The sequence below is a fragment of the Geotrypetes seraphini genome, chromosome 14, assembly GCF_902459505.1.
Source record: "Geotrypetes seraphini chromosome 14, aGeoSer1.1, whole genome shotgun sequence".
In the NCBI taxonomy this organism is placed as follows: domain Eukaryota; kingdom Metazoa; phylum Chordata; class Amphibia; order Gymnophiona; family Dermophiidae; genus Geotrypetes; species Geotrypetes seraphini.
The window spans coordinates 17,457,873-17,471,813 of NC_047097.1; the positions used below are offsets into that span (position 1 = coordinate 17,457,873).

The 13,941-nt window shown below is 39.4% G+C and overlaps 1 protein-coding gene across 1 annotated transcript in view; it reads left to right on the forward strand.

The window, feature by feature from the left end:
• Window positions 1-13,941, forward strand: part of TRPM7 (transient receptor potential cation channel subfamily M member 7) — a 190,791-nt gene that overhangs the window by 16,555 nt on the left and 160,295 nt on the right. Inside the window, exon 2 of the mRNA XM_033919897.1 lies at window positions 12,978-13,057. Coding sequence (XP_033775788.1) covers window positions 12,978-13,057 — 80 coding nt within the window. The remainder of the gene's footprint in view (window positions 1-12,977; window positions 13,058-13,941) is intronic.

Below are 13,941 nucleotides of genomic sequence, written 5' to 3' on the forward strand. Positions count from 1 at the left end.
AATCAAAATTAAATGATTAATAGTGTCAAATGCAGAGGAAATATCTGGACTGACCAAAAAAACAACATTAATTTCTGTCAGAACCTCTAATTACATCACATAGTGATAACATTAGTATCTTAGAATCATTCATTGCATGAAACCCAAATTGATTGTAGTCAAAAAAAAATATTGCGGTCCAAAAAATCTAATAGTTGATCATACATCACCTTTTCTAGCAATTTTGCCAGAAATGGCAAAGAGAGAGAGGTCTATAACTAAGGGCTCCTTTTACAAAGGTGCGCTAGCGTTTTTTTAGTGCACGTACAAGATTAGCGCATGCTATAGCTGAAAAATTACCGCCTGCTTAAAAGGAGCCCCAAGTTGCTGTCAAGTTTATCACTCTTCAACAATAGCCTCTGTTTAAACTGATCAGGAACTAAACCACCTAAGAAAGATTTATTGATGATATTGGCAATGCCAGGAAGTACTTCTTCACTCAGAGGGTGGTGGATACCTGGAATGCGCTTCCGGAGGGAGTGATAGGACAGAGTACTTTACAGGGATTCAAAGAGAAATTGGATAAATTATTGAAAGAAAAAGTTATTGAGGGATATAGGTAGGGAAGATATGGGATAAAGAAGGGTACAGGAGAAGGATATGGATAAGGAAGGATAAAAGGGATGGAAAGATATAAAGGATCACTTACAGGTCATGGACCTGATGGGCCGCTGTGGGAGCGGACTGCTGGGCATGATGGACCTCTGGTCTGACCCAGCAGAGGCACTGCTTATGTTCTTATGTTCTTAAAATATATGCAGCTAACACACATATACTCCTTTCAAGACTGAAGATGAACACAAATCTAAGGGAGAATTAGAGTTATTCAACCTTTTGAAAGACATAAATACAAATTTTGTTGAATGACCATAATCCAGAAATGTATGTTGGCTAATCAAATGTAGAGAAGGAAGAATGTTGTTCTCCTAGCAGTTATCAACCTTTGAAGTATGAAGCTGCAAGCCTGAGGTACTATTTTTAAACATAGGCACACTATAACTATCCCTCTTATAAACCATAATTAAATGTCAAGATAACTGACACTTTTGCTTTCAAAAAACATTTTTGTATCAGCTGGAAGACCTAAGCTTCTGGTCCACTTTTTTCTGTATATAATATTATTTATGTCATTAACATATGATTTGAGTCTCTGACTCAAGAGCTTACAGATTTTGAGCACAGTTAAGTTAAAAAGTTGCTCAAGGCTTTATTCCTGGAACATTTGAAGTGACATTTGGATCTTGGTCTCAGGATATCACAGCTTAGTGCTCTAAATGCCAAGTTTCACTGCCCGCCTAGACAGCTGGAACTGATTTACCTAGCCTCGACAGGATGCTTTTTATATGGTACTTATATGATAGAGACGTTTAAATACCTACCTGGTGTAAATGCGCATGAGTCTAGTCTCTTTCAATTGAAAGGAAGCTCTGGAATGAGAGGGCATAGGATGAAGTTAAGAGGTGTTAGGCTCCAGAGTAATCAAAGGAAATACTTTTTTACAGAAAGGGTGGTAGATGTGTGGAACAGTTTCCTGGAAGAAGTGGTGGAGACAGAGACTGTGTCTAAATTCAAGAAAGTGTGGGATAGGCACGTGGGATCTCTCAGAGAGAGAAAGAGCTAATGGTTACTGATGATGGGCAGACTAGATGGGCCATTTGGCCTTTATCTGCCATCATGTTTCTATGTTTCTGTAGATGAGTAAAACATCACGGGCACCAGCTCCAGCCACTGGATGTTGATGTTAAGCAGTGACAATTATTGTTTCCCTCTTTTTTCCAGGGACAGTGGGTGCTGTCTCTTTGGTATCCCTGACTATGCCAGAGAATGGAAGACCTGAGCCAGAATTGTAACCCATGCACCTCCACATGGCAATATGCTTGGCCACTATGCCAGCCACCATGCCAGCCTGGGGTAGAGTGTGGCACAGTGGTTAAAGCTACAGCCTCAGCACCCTGGGGTTGTAGGTTCAAACCCAGGCTGCTTCTTGTGACCCTGGGCAACTCACTTAATTCTCCGCCCTCCATTGCCCCAAGTACATTAGATAGATTGTGAGCCCACTGGAACAGACAGGGAAACAAAAGAGGAAATGATGCCAGCAAGCAGGGCTGTGGAGTCGGTAGATAAATGTTCCGACTCAGACTCCTCAGTTTTTTGTACTTCCGACTCCAACTCCAGGTACCCGAAATTTCCTCCAACTCCGACTCCTCGACTCCGACTCCACAGCACTGGTTAATTTTCAGATCGTTAAAATGGAATGTCAAGTTGAGAGAAATGAGCATTTTCGACACCACCTTCTTTTTGCTTTTAATCAAGGTTCTAAGGCCGCAGAAGCTGCTCGCAACATTTGTGCTGTGTATATAGTGGGTGCTATAGCTGAAAGAATCGCTCGTGATTGGTATGCCAAGTTCAAAAATGGAGTCGGTAGATAAATGTTCCGACTCCGACTCCTCAGTTTTTTGTACTTCAGACTCCGAATTCGACTCCAGGTACCCGAAATTTCCTCCGACTCCACAGCACTGGTTAATTTTCAGATCGTTAAAATGGAATGTCAAGTTGAAAAATATGATAATAGCCCAAGATACAGTGCTTAGAATTCATAATTTTTAAAAGCATTTCTTGATACCATAAATGAATAACAGCTTTTCTCTATTGATGGAAAACCAGCTTCAGAAAGTATACAGATTTATGTTAGCATGAATTGTGATGTTTCTGTATTTCATTTAAAAAAATCTACATAATTTGCTTCATATTGTCTCATTTCTTTAGCTTTTTAGTTATTTTTGTCATACCTCCCTGTTTTTAGATTGAAGAAACCCATAATTTTAAATTAACTATAAAGAAAGCTATACCTATTAAGTACTATGAAGTATTTTAGGGTACATGAAAATAGTGAAAATTAACATGTTATCAATTAAAAAATCTTATTGCATAGTCATAATTTAAGTACTTTCAACAGAACCCTTGTAATTTCATTAAAATTTTTAATAGCAGCTATGTCAGCAACAAAATTGCACATTTGTTTCATTTTTACAGGGCCCAATTGGTCCATATTGACAAGTGTTATTGGTGATGTCACACATTGTAAGAACTGGATGATCCTGTGTCATGTGAGGTTATTTGTGTCAAGAATTGGAACATCTGATTTCAGGGTTTAGCAAAATTGTAGAGTAGTTACTTAAAGGCTTAACAGTGATGAGTGTAATTGGAAAGGTTGGTGTTAGGACTACTACTTATGAAATGCTTTATAATATAGTAGAGTCTCAGTTAACTGGGACTTTCACATAACCAGCAAAAATATTGGCAGTGGGAAAATAAGTCCTCTGAAGCACCAGTGGCAGCATCCTGAGCCTCAAATTCTCTCCCTCCCTCAAGCCCCGAAGTGGCAGAAGCAGGCGGTGGTCCTGAGCCGTGAACCCTCTCTGTCTGTGTCTCTGCCTCTCTCTCTGCCTCTCTCTGTGTCTCTCTCTGCGTCTCTCTCTCTCTGTGTTTCTGTCTCTCTCTGTGTCTCTCTGTCTCTGTCTGTCTCTCACTCGAAATGCAGCAGTCAGCAGAAGGCAGCCTCAAAACAGGCTGCTTTTGGCCAGTCCTAGCAGGGCCTTACCTCTGATACATAACTTCTGACGTATCACAGGAAAGGCCCTCCAGGGCTAGCTGCGAGCAGCTTGTTTTGAGGCTGCCTCCTGCTGATCACTGCGGTAAGGGGGAGAGAGAGAAAGTGAGGGAGCGAGGAGATTTGTGTCTCAGGACCACCGCCTGCTTCTGCCACTTCAGGGCTGGAGGGAGGAGAGCTTTGAGGCTCAGGACCACTGCCACTCTTCGGGGGGGGGGGGGGGGAAGGAGAGAGGGGGGAATTGAGTGTGTTAGATAAGGTTTCTAACACACCCTCAATTAACCAGAAAAACAGTTATCCGGTATCCACCAATCCCCATGGGTGCTGGATAAACTGAGATTTTACTGTATGTAAAAAGTGCAGCTTTCTTATATAACATAACTTTATTCTTCTATACCGCCATGATCAGATGACTTCTAGGCGATTCACACTGAAGAGAGCTGGACAATCAGCGAATTACAAAATGCAAATAATAAAAGTACAACATATTACTCAAGAATAGACAGAATAAGATTATTAAATTTAGTGTGACTTCTGTTTAGGAGATAAATCTATCAAACAATACTTGGTTTTGGTGACCTTCAGCTGACAGATCTAGGATCTTGTATAGGATTGATTAGTGCTGCAGTCTTTTTGTGAACATAGATGTCTGGATTTGTATTCACTGTACTTAGCTAGAAAGCAATACTTTTGAACGTAATTGTTTAATATGCTTAGTATATTTGTACTTGTCTGCATATCAAATTTTGGCAACGTGAATTGGTGACTAACATTTTGTTTTGACAAAGAATTGGCAAATCTGATTAAAATATAGGAGGAATGAGGAAAACTAGGACCTCTTAATGTAGTTTGTTTAGTTTTTCCCATAGGCATGTAATGTGATACTTCAGTAGGAATTTAAGACCCTACATGCCCATTTTAGTCATGAATTCTCATTTAACACTCCTCCCCACACCTTTACGAAGCTGCATTAGGATTTTTTATCGCTAGCTGCGGAGGTATTAGCTCCGATGCTTATAGAAATCCTATGAACATCGGAGCTAATACCACTGCGTCTGGTGATAAAAAAAAAAAAAAAAAGCCCAATGTGGCTTTGTAAAAGGAGCCCTTAAGGAGGTGCATTATAGTTATGGGATAAAATCTCCAGATGATGATCTAGCATCTAATCAAACATTTTTACTGTATTCTGTTTTTATAAATTCCTCATAGAAGGTCTTTACTGACCATGACCAACAGCATGATAAAAACTTTTGTTATCCAGTAAGTTAATTTGCTACCTAACTATTTGCATAGTGAATTCAATATAAAACAATTTAAAGCAAAACTAAAAACATTCTTGTTCCAGGATGCTTTTGGACAACAACTGTCCTCTTAAAGACAAAAATTAAATCAAAATTATTACTTTTTACCCTAACCTATTGCATTTCCCCTTTTTTGTTGCACTTTTCTTTAACGATTGTAGTTCTTCCCCACTTTCCCATTATCTGAAGTAGGTCTATACGTCTTATCAGTGCTTTATTATGACACTTGGATTTTATCCAGTATCCCCAGTTTTTTTTTTTTTTTTTTTCAGTTCAAATGTTTTTATTAAGGGTTATAAGGAAAATAACACGAAAAAGCATACAGAATGCACTTTGACAGGATGTTCATGATGAAAAACAATACATACTTGATACAACTACAAACAAGTGTATGATTTTTGGGGAAGCATATACATGGATATGGGTATGCACTGTCTCAAGATTTAGGAGGTAATGAACAATACACCAGAAATTAAGACTTATTGTTAGACTTCTTGCAATATCTAAGTAAAGGAGACCAAATGTTATTGTATTTGCAAAGGGAAGCAGATCGTTCAGCCAACGCTTTTTCATATCTACTGATCAGACATAGGGAATTCCACCATGTATGATAGTCAGTCTTGGAGAGATCCTTCCAGCAATAAAGGACATTTTGGATGGCTAGAGACAGCATTATAGTCAATAATCTACTTTCAAATTGATCTAGAGAGGAGCGAACACCATGTGATTGCAAGATGACAATCTTGTATGTGAGCGGCTCCTGAAGGCTTAACACTGAACATATTATGTTCCAGATCTTCTCCCAATATAGTGACAAATGCTTACATGAAAATAAGAGGTGCTTCAGAGTGCCAGGGTGATCTGAACAAGACCAGCAACATGTGGAGTTTGTCGAGTCAATCTTATTGGCTAATATGGGAGTCCAATTTGCTCTGTGTAGTACATAATACATAGATTGCAATAAAGATGCTGACCTGATAGACTTAAACATTTGCAGCCATACAACAGACCAGTCAATGGCGTCTGATGGTAGATTCAGCTCTTCATTCCATTTGAGAACTGTGCTCGTGGGGGAGCGAAAATATGATTTTTGCAACCATTTATACCATAAAGATGCTTTATTGTGCCACACTGAAAACTTACATAGTAGTGACTCCAAGCTTGGCCGAGAGGTCAAGGTAAGAGCATCGGGAATAGATTTCTTGATACAGTGTGTTAACTGAATCCATTGAAACTGTTGGTTATTGGGTAAGTTCCATTTCCGAGTCAAATCCTGAAACGTCATCCATTAGTCATCCAACATCAGATCTTGTATCGCGTGTATACCACATTGCTGCCATATCCGCCAGGAGACTGGAGATCCTTGTATTTTGAATCTAGTGCTTAGAAACCTGATTAAGCGGTTTAAAAAATCTTTTAATAAACTTGAAACTTGAAAACTTGTTAATTGTCATCATGTATGTGTCAGTACAGTTATTAAAAAAAAAAAAAAGTCATACTTTATACTGTAGAGCAGTGTTCTTCAACCTTTTTACACCTATGGACCGGTAGAAATAAAATAATTATTTTGTGGACCAGCATCGGTCCATGGACCGGCGGTTGAAGAACACTGGGCTAAGTCATGGGCCAGACCCCACCCATCTCTACCCAATCTCCACCCCAGACCCCACCCCCATAATAGTACTAATTGTAACACTACTTTTTCCTTTCATTTTTCATAGATAACACACAATATAATCTTATTAACAACACATAATGGTTAACCACAAAATTAAACTACACAAAGCCCACTGACAGCAGATGTAAATTCTCAAAATTGACATAATTCAATCACTAAATTCAAAAATAAAATCATTCCCTCCCTCTATGCTATGCCTTACCTTCTGGCCTGCTCCCGCCTGGCCATTTTATGCCGCCCCCGGTGTTATCTTCAGGCCGGCTCCCTCTTCCTCACTGATGCAGTGCACAAAGCTGCGGGCAGTTGCTCCTTGTACGTCCCACACCTCATCTGGAAGCCTTCCCTCTGACTTTGCGACGTCAGAGAGAAGGCTTCTGGTTCAAGCGCAGGATGCACGTAGGAGCCGCTGCCCGTGGCTTTGTGCACAGAATCAGTGAGGAAGAGTGAGCCAGTTCGAAGATAATGCCGCACTGAGCGCACCGTGGACCGGCGGTTGAAGAACACTGTTTTGGGCCTGATGCATGTGCCAGCCCCGTAGACTGGCAGGAAATTTCTGTGGACCAGCACCAGTCCACAGACCGGTGGTTGAAGAACACTGCTGTAGAGGTTGTCTTCAGTTTGGATTTACTTGGCAGTGCAATTTCTTCCTGTTTTCTTCTCAGTTTATCTTGGACTTGGGGAGATTATAAAAACTATCATGGACCTGCAAAGAGAATGGTAAAGCACACAGTACATTGTCACATTCCCAACGAGGAAAAAAGTTGTAATAGAGTCAGTGCGAAATATATTACCGTACATACTTATACTCTCGTTGGTTGGTCATTCATTAACTACAGTGACTCCTTTGGTATAACTGATAAGAAGATAAAGAGAATTTGGAATTTTTGCCTTTCAGCTACTGCACATAGTCTGGTGTATTTTATGGCGAGTTGTTACAGGAATGCTATAGCCAAATAGATCTGAATCGCAGCTTGGTCTCATGGTCTGTCAGGTGTTAGGTATAATTAAAACTGCTCTTAAAAGAGAAAGATATTACATTAACTGCTTTACCTTTACCCAAACACAAAAATTTGTTCCATGTTGTTCTGATTGCTTACTAAATAATTTTAACTGTCCATTACTTGTAAACAAAGTCTCAAATTTAAGTGTACAGTATACTCTTAACTGGAACGCAATTAGCAACCAGAAAAAAAAATCAAAAAAATACTGTAATACTTTAAATAAAAATGAAAATAAAATTAATTTCTGGTGGAAGTTTAAGTGTAAACTTGGCACGCCAACCTGAGTATGCCAATGCTTTGCCTACCACATGTTTGTTAGTTTGTCTGGAACAGTTTATGGTATGGCATAGTATGGGCTATAACTGAACAGCAATGTCAATCGTTCCTTTGGCACCTTGAAACCAACAGCTTTGCTGCATTTGAAAGCCAATGTTCCGTCAGTGGTGGCACGCTAGTACAGGCCCATCTCATCGGCGTTGAAAACGTCACATGGTTCATATCCACCAGTGACCAATGGCAACACTTCCATGACCCATCTTTCTGCACCAAACTCATCAGCGTCTTGTTTTTTGCCACGCTGCTTCTTAAATTTTATGCCATTATGAACGTTCCATCTCTCTAACCATCCATTTGCTGCTTTGAAGTCTTCAACGCCCAGTTCTTCAGATAACTGTGCCACTTTCTCCATCAGCAGAGGCCCACTGATTGGCAGTTGTCGACTTCTAGCTTCAGCAAACCATCGCAGCAACGTCTGTTCAACGTCTTCAGCCTTCCCAATTCTTTTCTGTTTTCTGGTAGGATTGCTGTTGTTTAGCCAGTCTTTCAATATGGCTTGCTTTTTTTTGTAAATCCGAGTAATCTGGCTAGGATGAATGCTGTAATGTTTTGCAATAGCGACCTGACTCTCCCTTTGGTCAAGTCTCTTTAAGCCATTGACACGTTCAGCCAAAGACAATGATTTTTGTCCAGCATGGTGCATCTGTTCAGCAAAAGACAATGATTTTTGTCCACGCGACGCCATCATACAGTTCCCAAAGTTCGAACGCCTGGCCAGGCCTAGGCTGCAGTTCCAAAACACGTTGCTCATCCATGTCGGAATGTGATTGCATTTAACCGGAATGAACGTAACGTGAAAGAACAGAGGTGAGACCTATGTCATCAGTGCGCAAAAGCAGATTGTGTGCTTATTAGAATTGCAATTATCTGGAGTTTACGTCCATTGATTTTAATGTAAAAAAAAAGGGACCGTGCTGGTCAGGTGCGGATAACCGAAGCGTGCGCTTAACTAATGTGCACTTAGGTGGAGTCGACTGTAGTCTGCCTTCCAAATTAAGGTGTATTCTCAATGTTGTGGCGGGATTTGAGCAACAGTCATCAGCATAACTTACTCCCTTATGTTGTTGGGTCTCAACACTCTCAGATCTTAAGATAGTAAAGATTTGTAAAGAAAGGTAGTTTTATTTCTGCTGGATATTCCAAGGTATGGGGGAAGCCAATGCTTGCTATGGAGTTGGTAGCATGGAGTGTTGCTACTATTAGGGTTTTTGCCAGGTACTTGTGACCTAGATTGGCTACTGTGGAAACAGGATACTAGGCTAGATGGACCATTGGTCTGACCTAGTGTGGCTATTCTTATGTTTTTAAAAGCAACTATTTTGCCCTAGTCTTAATGAAATTTTTGGTGTCAGATTTCCGTTGGCTGTTTGATAGTACTTTGTCTGTCCCTAGTGGGCTCAGAATCTTAAGTTTTGTACCTGAGGCCATGGAGGGTTACCGTAATTGACTTGCCCAAGGCCACAAGGAACTGCAGTGGGAATCGAGCCCAGTTCTCCAGGACTAAGCTCGCTGCATTAAACATTGGGCTGTATCTACCCAAGTAGGTGACATTGCACACAGCTGGAATGGAACAGCTTTCCAGAGCTCGGAATTTAGTGTAAATGTTTGAACATAAGTACAGATAAGAGTAGAGGTAGATTATAGGGATGGGATTAGAGGTAAGTTACAAAATTAATCAGGGATCACTGTTCAGGCACTAGGCCTGAAGGCCGCTGCGGGAGCGGACCGCTGAGCAAGATGGACCTCTGGTCTGACTCAGCGGGGGCAACTTCTTATGTTCTTAAGTGCAGTCCTTCCCATGTGCAGAAGTTTCCTCAGCTTCTCTGTTTTTTTTTTTAGCTCAGCCAAATGTTAGCAAGTCAAAGCACTCTCAATAATAATTTTCTGTAGATTATCTTGTTTTTTTTCTGGCATTGTTTTGAATTTAAGAAGGTGAGTTTATGATCCTGTGTACTTTTGTGTGATGATCACATCTTAATACTAAGGCAAGTTTAATCACTGGATCATCTCCCTAGGGTGAAGCTTTGACTATTGTCATTACTATTCAGACTTAATACTTCTACTAATTCAACACTTCTAGGTGGCTTTTTTTTTTTTTTCTTTCCAAATTTGACTTTATTTTGAAAGTAGGTTTGTAAATTAATTTTTTTTCAAATTATTTAATGAAAGTACCACTACAATACTGTTAAATTTTCAACAACAATCAAGTGATTGCATTTTGCTGAGAAAGCAATTTAGTGATAGACCTACAGTACTCCCTTCACTTGTCTGGAAACAGTACAGAACTGATGTGTATGCATTTCGTCACTTTGGTTAGAGGACCGAGCTTAGCAAAATAGGTTAACTGTTACTTTTCACTTCTGATGTGATGAATAAGCCTAGGGTGGTCCCTAGAAATGCTGTTGTGTCAAGTGTTAAATAATATTTTTTAAACCTGATCTCATGCGGTGCTTTGGCGTCTTCCTCTTGCTGTAACCTGCTATATTCAAACCCTCAAATTAACATATCCTGTGTATTATAGAGTTGGTTCTACTTATGAACTCACTAGTTGTTGCTGGTCATGGATTTCAGTAGAGAGAAAATCAGAACTATTTCATATCTCGATCAGGTATTGCACGTTTTATTTAGATTGTTTATTTGTGTTTGCATTTGTGTTGCTTTAATTATGGTAATTTAGCTGTGTTTTGCCAGGCATTGATTCACATTTTATCTAATTTTTCTGGTCTGGAAATAAGTCATATGGCAGCAGAACTGTGCATAAAATTGCATGTAAATATCCAATAGTGAAAGTTAACGCTAATATGTTTAACAGGTTCCAAAAGAGTTCAATTTAGCTTATTCAGTGTAGTTGAAGTGGGGTTTGAATTTAAATAAAACAAGTTTTTAAGCTATAAGTTCATTGCTGGAGATGTTCTCTTACATTATTATAGAGGCTGTCAGAATTCTCGAAACGCTGAGCTCTTCGCAAGCATTTCCGTCACTACTTGTATTTTAATTGTGCAGTGTTTTCAGCTTTAAAGAAAGTAAAATCTGGTGCCAAAAACAGATTGTTGAAATGACTGATCTGTGCTTGTTCAAGTAAAGTATGAGTGTTTGCAAGCTTTTATTTACATTTAGAAGTAATGTTACAGCTATTGCAGCATGTCAGATTTCTCAGTTTACTGGAACTATATACGGTATATGTGCAGCGGTGACAGCTAAGGAAGCAAATAGAATGTTAAGAATTAGGAAAGGAATGGAAAACAAAGATGAAAATGTTATAATGCTCCTTTACAAGCTTCACTGGCTTCCCGATAATTTCCAGAGTCTACTTCAAATGCATCTGCCTAACTTTCAAGATCCTCCACGGCATCCTTCCTCCATTAATTCCACTTTCTTGGAACTCCTCAAATCCTAATACCATCAGACCTACCCAAAAATTGAAATTATCCTTCCCCTCATTAAAAGGCATTTCCCTCCCAGGAAAACTGGGGACTTCCCTCCCCTTCAGATTCACCGAGCTCTGGAACAACCTTACCTCCCCTCTTCGGAACCTGAGTGCTCTCCAACCCTTCCGTAAACATTTGAAAACCTGGCTTTTCTCAAAAATCTAACACTCCCTCCTCATCTGACATCCTAGCCCTCTAACATCCTTCTTTCCTCCGATCTTCATCTATCCCTTTCCTTGGAGTTCCTTTCTCATTACAATTCCTGTAAACCGTGCCAAGCTCCACGACTATGGAGATGGTGCGATATACAAACCTAAGGTTTAGTTTAGTTTAATGCCCTTGTATCGCTCTATGGTGCAGCCACACCTTGAATACTGTGCAACTCTGGTCGCTGTATCTCAAAAAAGATATAGTGGAATTAGGAAAGGTACAGAGAAGAGTGATGGGAATGGGATGGCTTCCCTATGAGGAAAGGCTAAAGCTGCTAGGGAGCGTGGAGAAGAGACGGCTCAGGGGAATATAATGAAGGTCTATAAAATACTGAGTAGGGTGGAAAGGGTAGATGTGAATCACTTGTTCACTCTCCCCAAAAATACTAGGACTAGGGGGCATGTGATGAAGTTACTAAGTAGTAGATTTAAAACAAACCAGAGAAAATATTTCTTCACACAATGTGCAATTAAACTCTGGAATTCATTGCCGCAGAATATGGTGAAATCGGCGGGATTTAAAACGGGTTTGGATAAACTCCTAAAAGAGAAGTCAATAGGCCATTATTGAGATGGGTTCATAGTTATTGCCCCTGATGCATCTTGTGGGCGAAATATGGCCAAGTCGGGTGTTATTAATAAATCGGTTTACTTCCATTGGGACTGATTGGCTTTTTGGCTTGTTGCAAAATGATTTCAGTTCTATAATATTTATATGCATATAGGGACTTGCGACAATTTCTTTCACATAAACATGTCCTCCCTCCTCCATGCATAGATGTACATGCATGGACAGGTAGAGTAGTTGGAAAGAATTCTGTGTGCCTTTCACTGCATGCTTTCCCCACTTGTTATGCTAGAAATGTATTAATTATCTACTACATAAGAATAGCCTTATTGGGTCAGACCTATGGTCCATCAAGCCCAGTAGCCTGTTCTCATGGTGGCCAATCCAGGTCCCTAGTACCTGGCCAAAACCCACAGGGGGGTGTATTTCATTAGAGCTCTGCTAGATGATCTTTTTCATTTTTGGCCAAGAAACAATGCTTTACTATGTTTCTGTGTCCTATGAATTGTATATATGTACTCACCAAAGGGCAGGTCTAACCTGTGACTAGCTTTAATTCCATTATGGGGTGCATGTTTACAAGTTTAGGTGATTAAACCAGCTTGAAAATCCACTGTTGATGGGAATATCCATCTTGTGCCCAGCAGCAGAATCAATCTGTGATGGTTTTTTTCCCCTATTCTACTCGCATGATAGACAAGCCAACATGGCTTCTTTCCCTCTGGACTAGCTTCAGAGCTTTGGTTTATGTGTTCAGTTAAAACAAAACAGGTAATTTCTATCATTTTTAACATTTTTGTTTTACAGTCCCAGAAATCCTGGATAGAAAGCTCTTTCACCAAGAGGGAATGTATATACATTATTCCAAGTTCAAAGGACCCTCACAGGTAAAGAATAACAACAATCATTTACTTACTGCTGACCTGCTCTCTGTTGCTTTTGGGCTTTGTCCAGTAGATGCTTTTTCATACTACCATGTTTGCTGAAAGAACCTATTGTTTAGTTGTTGATGGTATGCCTACATCATTTTTTACCTTTTTATATCACCATTTCTCTGTCCTTTGGGCACAGTGGTCCTCTTTCTTTGAGATCTCACAATAATACCCTTGACCAGTAGATAATAACTTCAGAGTAATGATGTAAAGAAGGAGGGAAAAGAGATTTTGGGAGGAAAAAAGGGTTCAGGAAAGTAAGGATTTTTGATGCTTCTATAGTTAAAATTTATCTTATATAGCAATAAGATACTAGGGAGCCATAGAAACTGAGTATAAAGTCAGTAGTATACTTTTAGAAAAATACTGCTACAGTTTTAGATATTCTTAAAATATATTTTTGGGGGTAGGAATAATAGAACAAGAAGCCTGTATTTACAACTCTGAAACTTCTCTTTATAGTATATTGAGAGAGAATGGCTAAGAAAGCAAATAGATTGCTAGGAATTATCAGAAAAGGAATGGAAAACAAAGATGAAAATGTTAAAATGCCTTTATATTGCTCTACGGTACGGCCGCACCTTGAATATTGTGTACAGTTCTGGTCACCGGATCTCAAAACAGATATATCGGAATTAGAAAAGCTTAGGCGCTTTGTTTAAGAGCTTTCCTATTGTTCAAACTATATTGCATATTTTATAATCATTTTTGTATATTTTATGATAATCATTTTTGTATTACCGTGTAATATTTATATATTCTTGTATCTACAAAAGTTTTCAATAAAAAAAGTGAACTAAAAAAGAAAATCTTCAGAAAAGGGGTGAAGAGATGGCTCA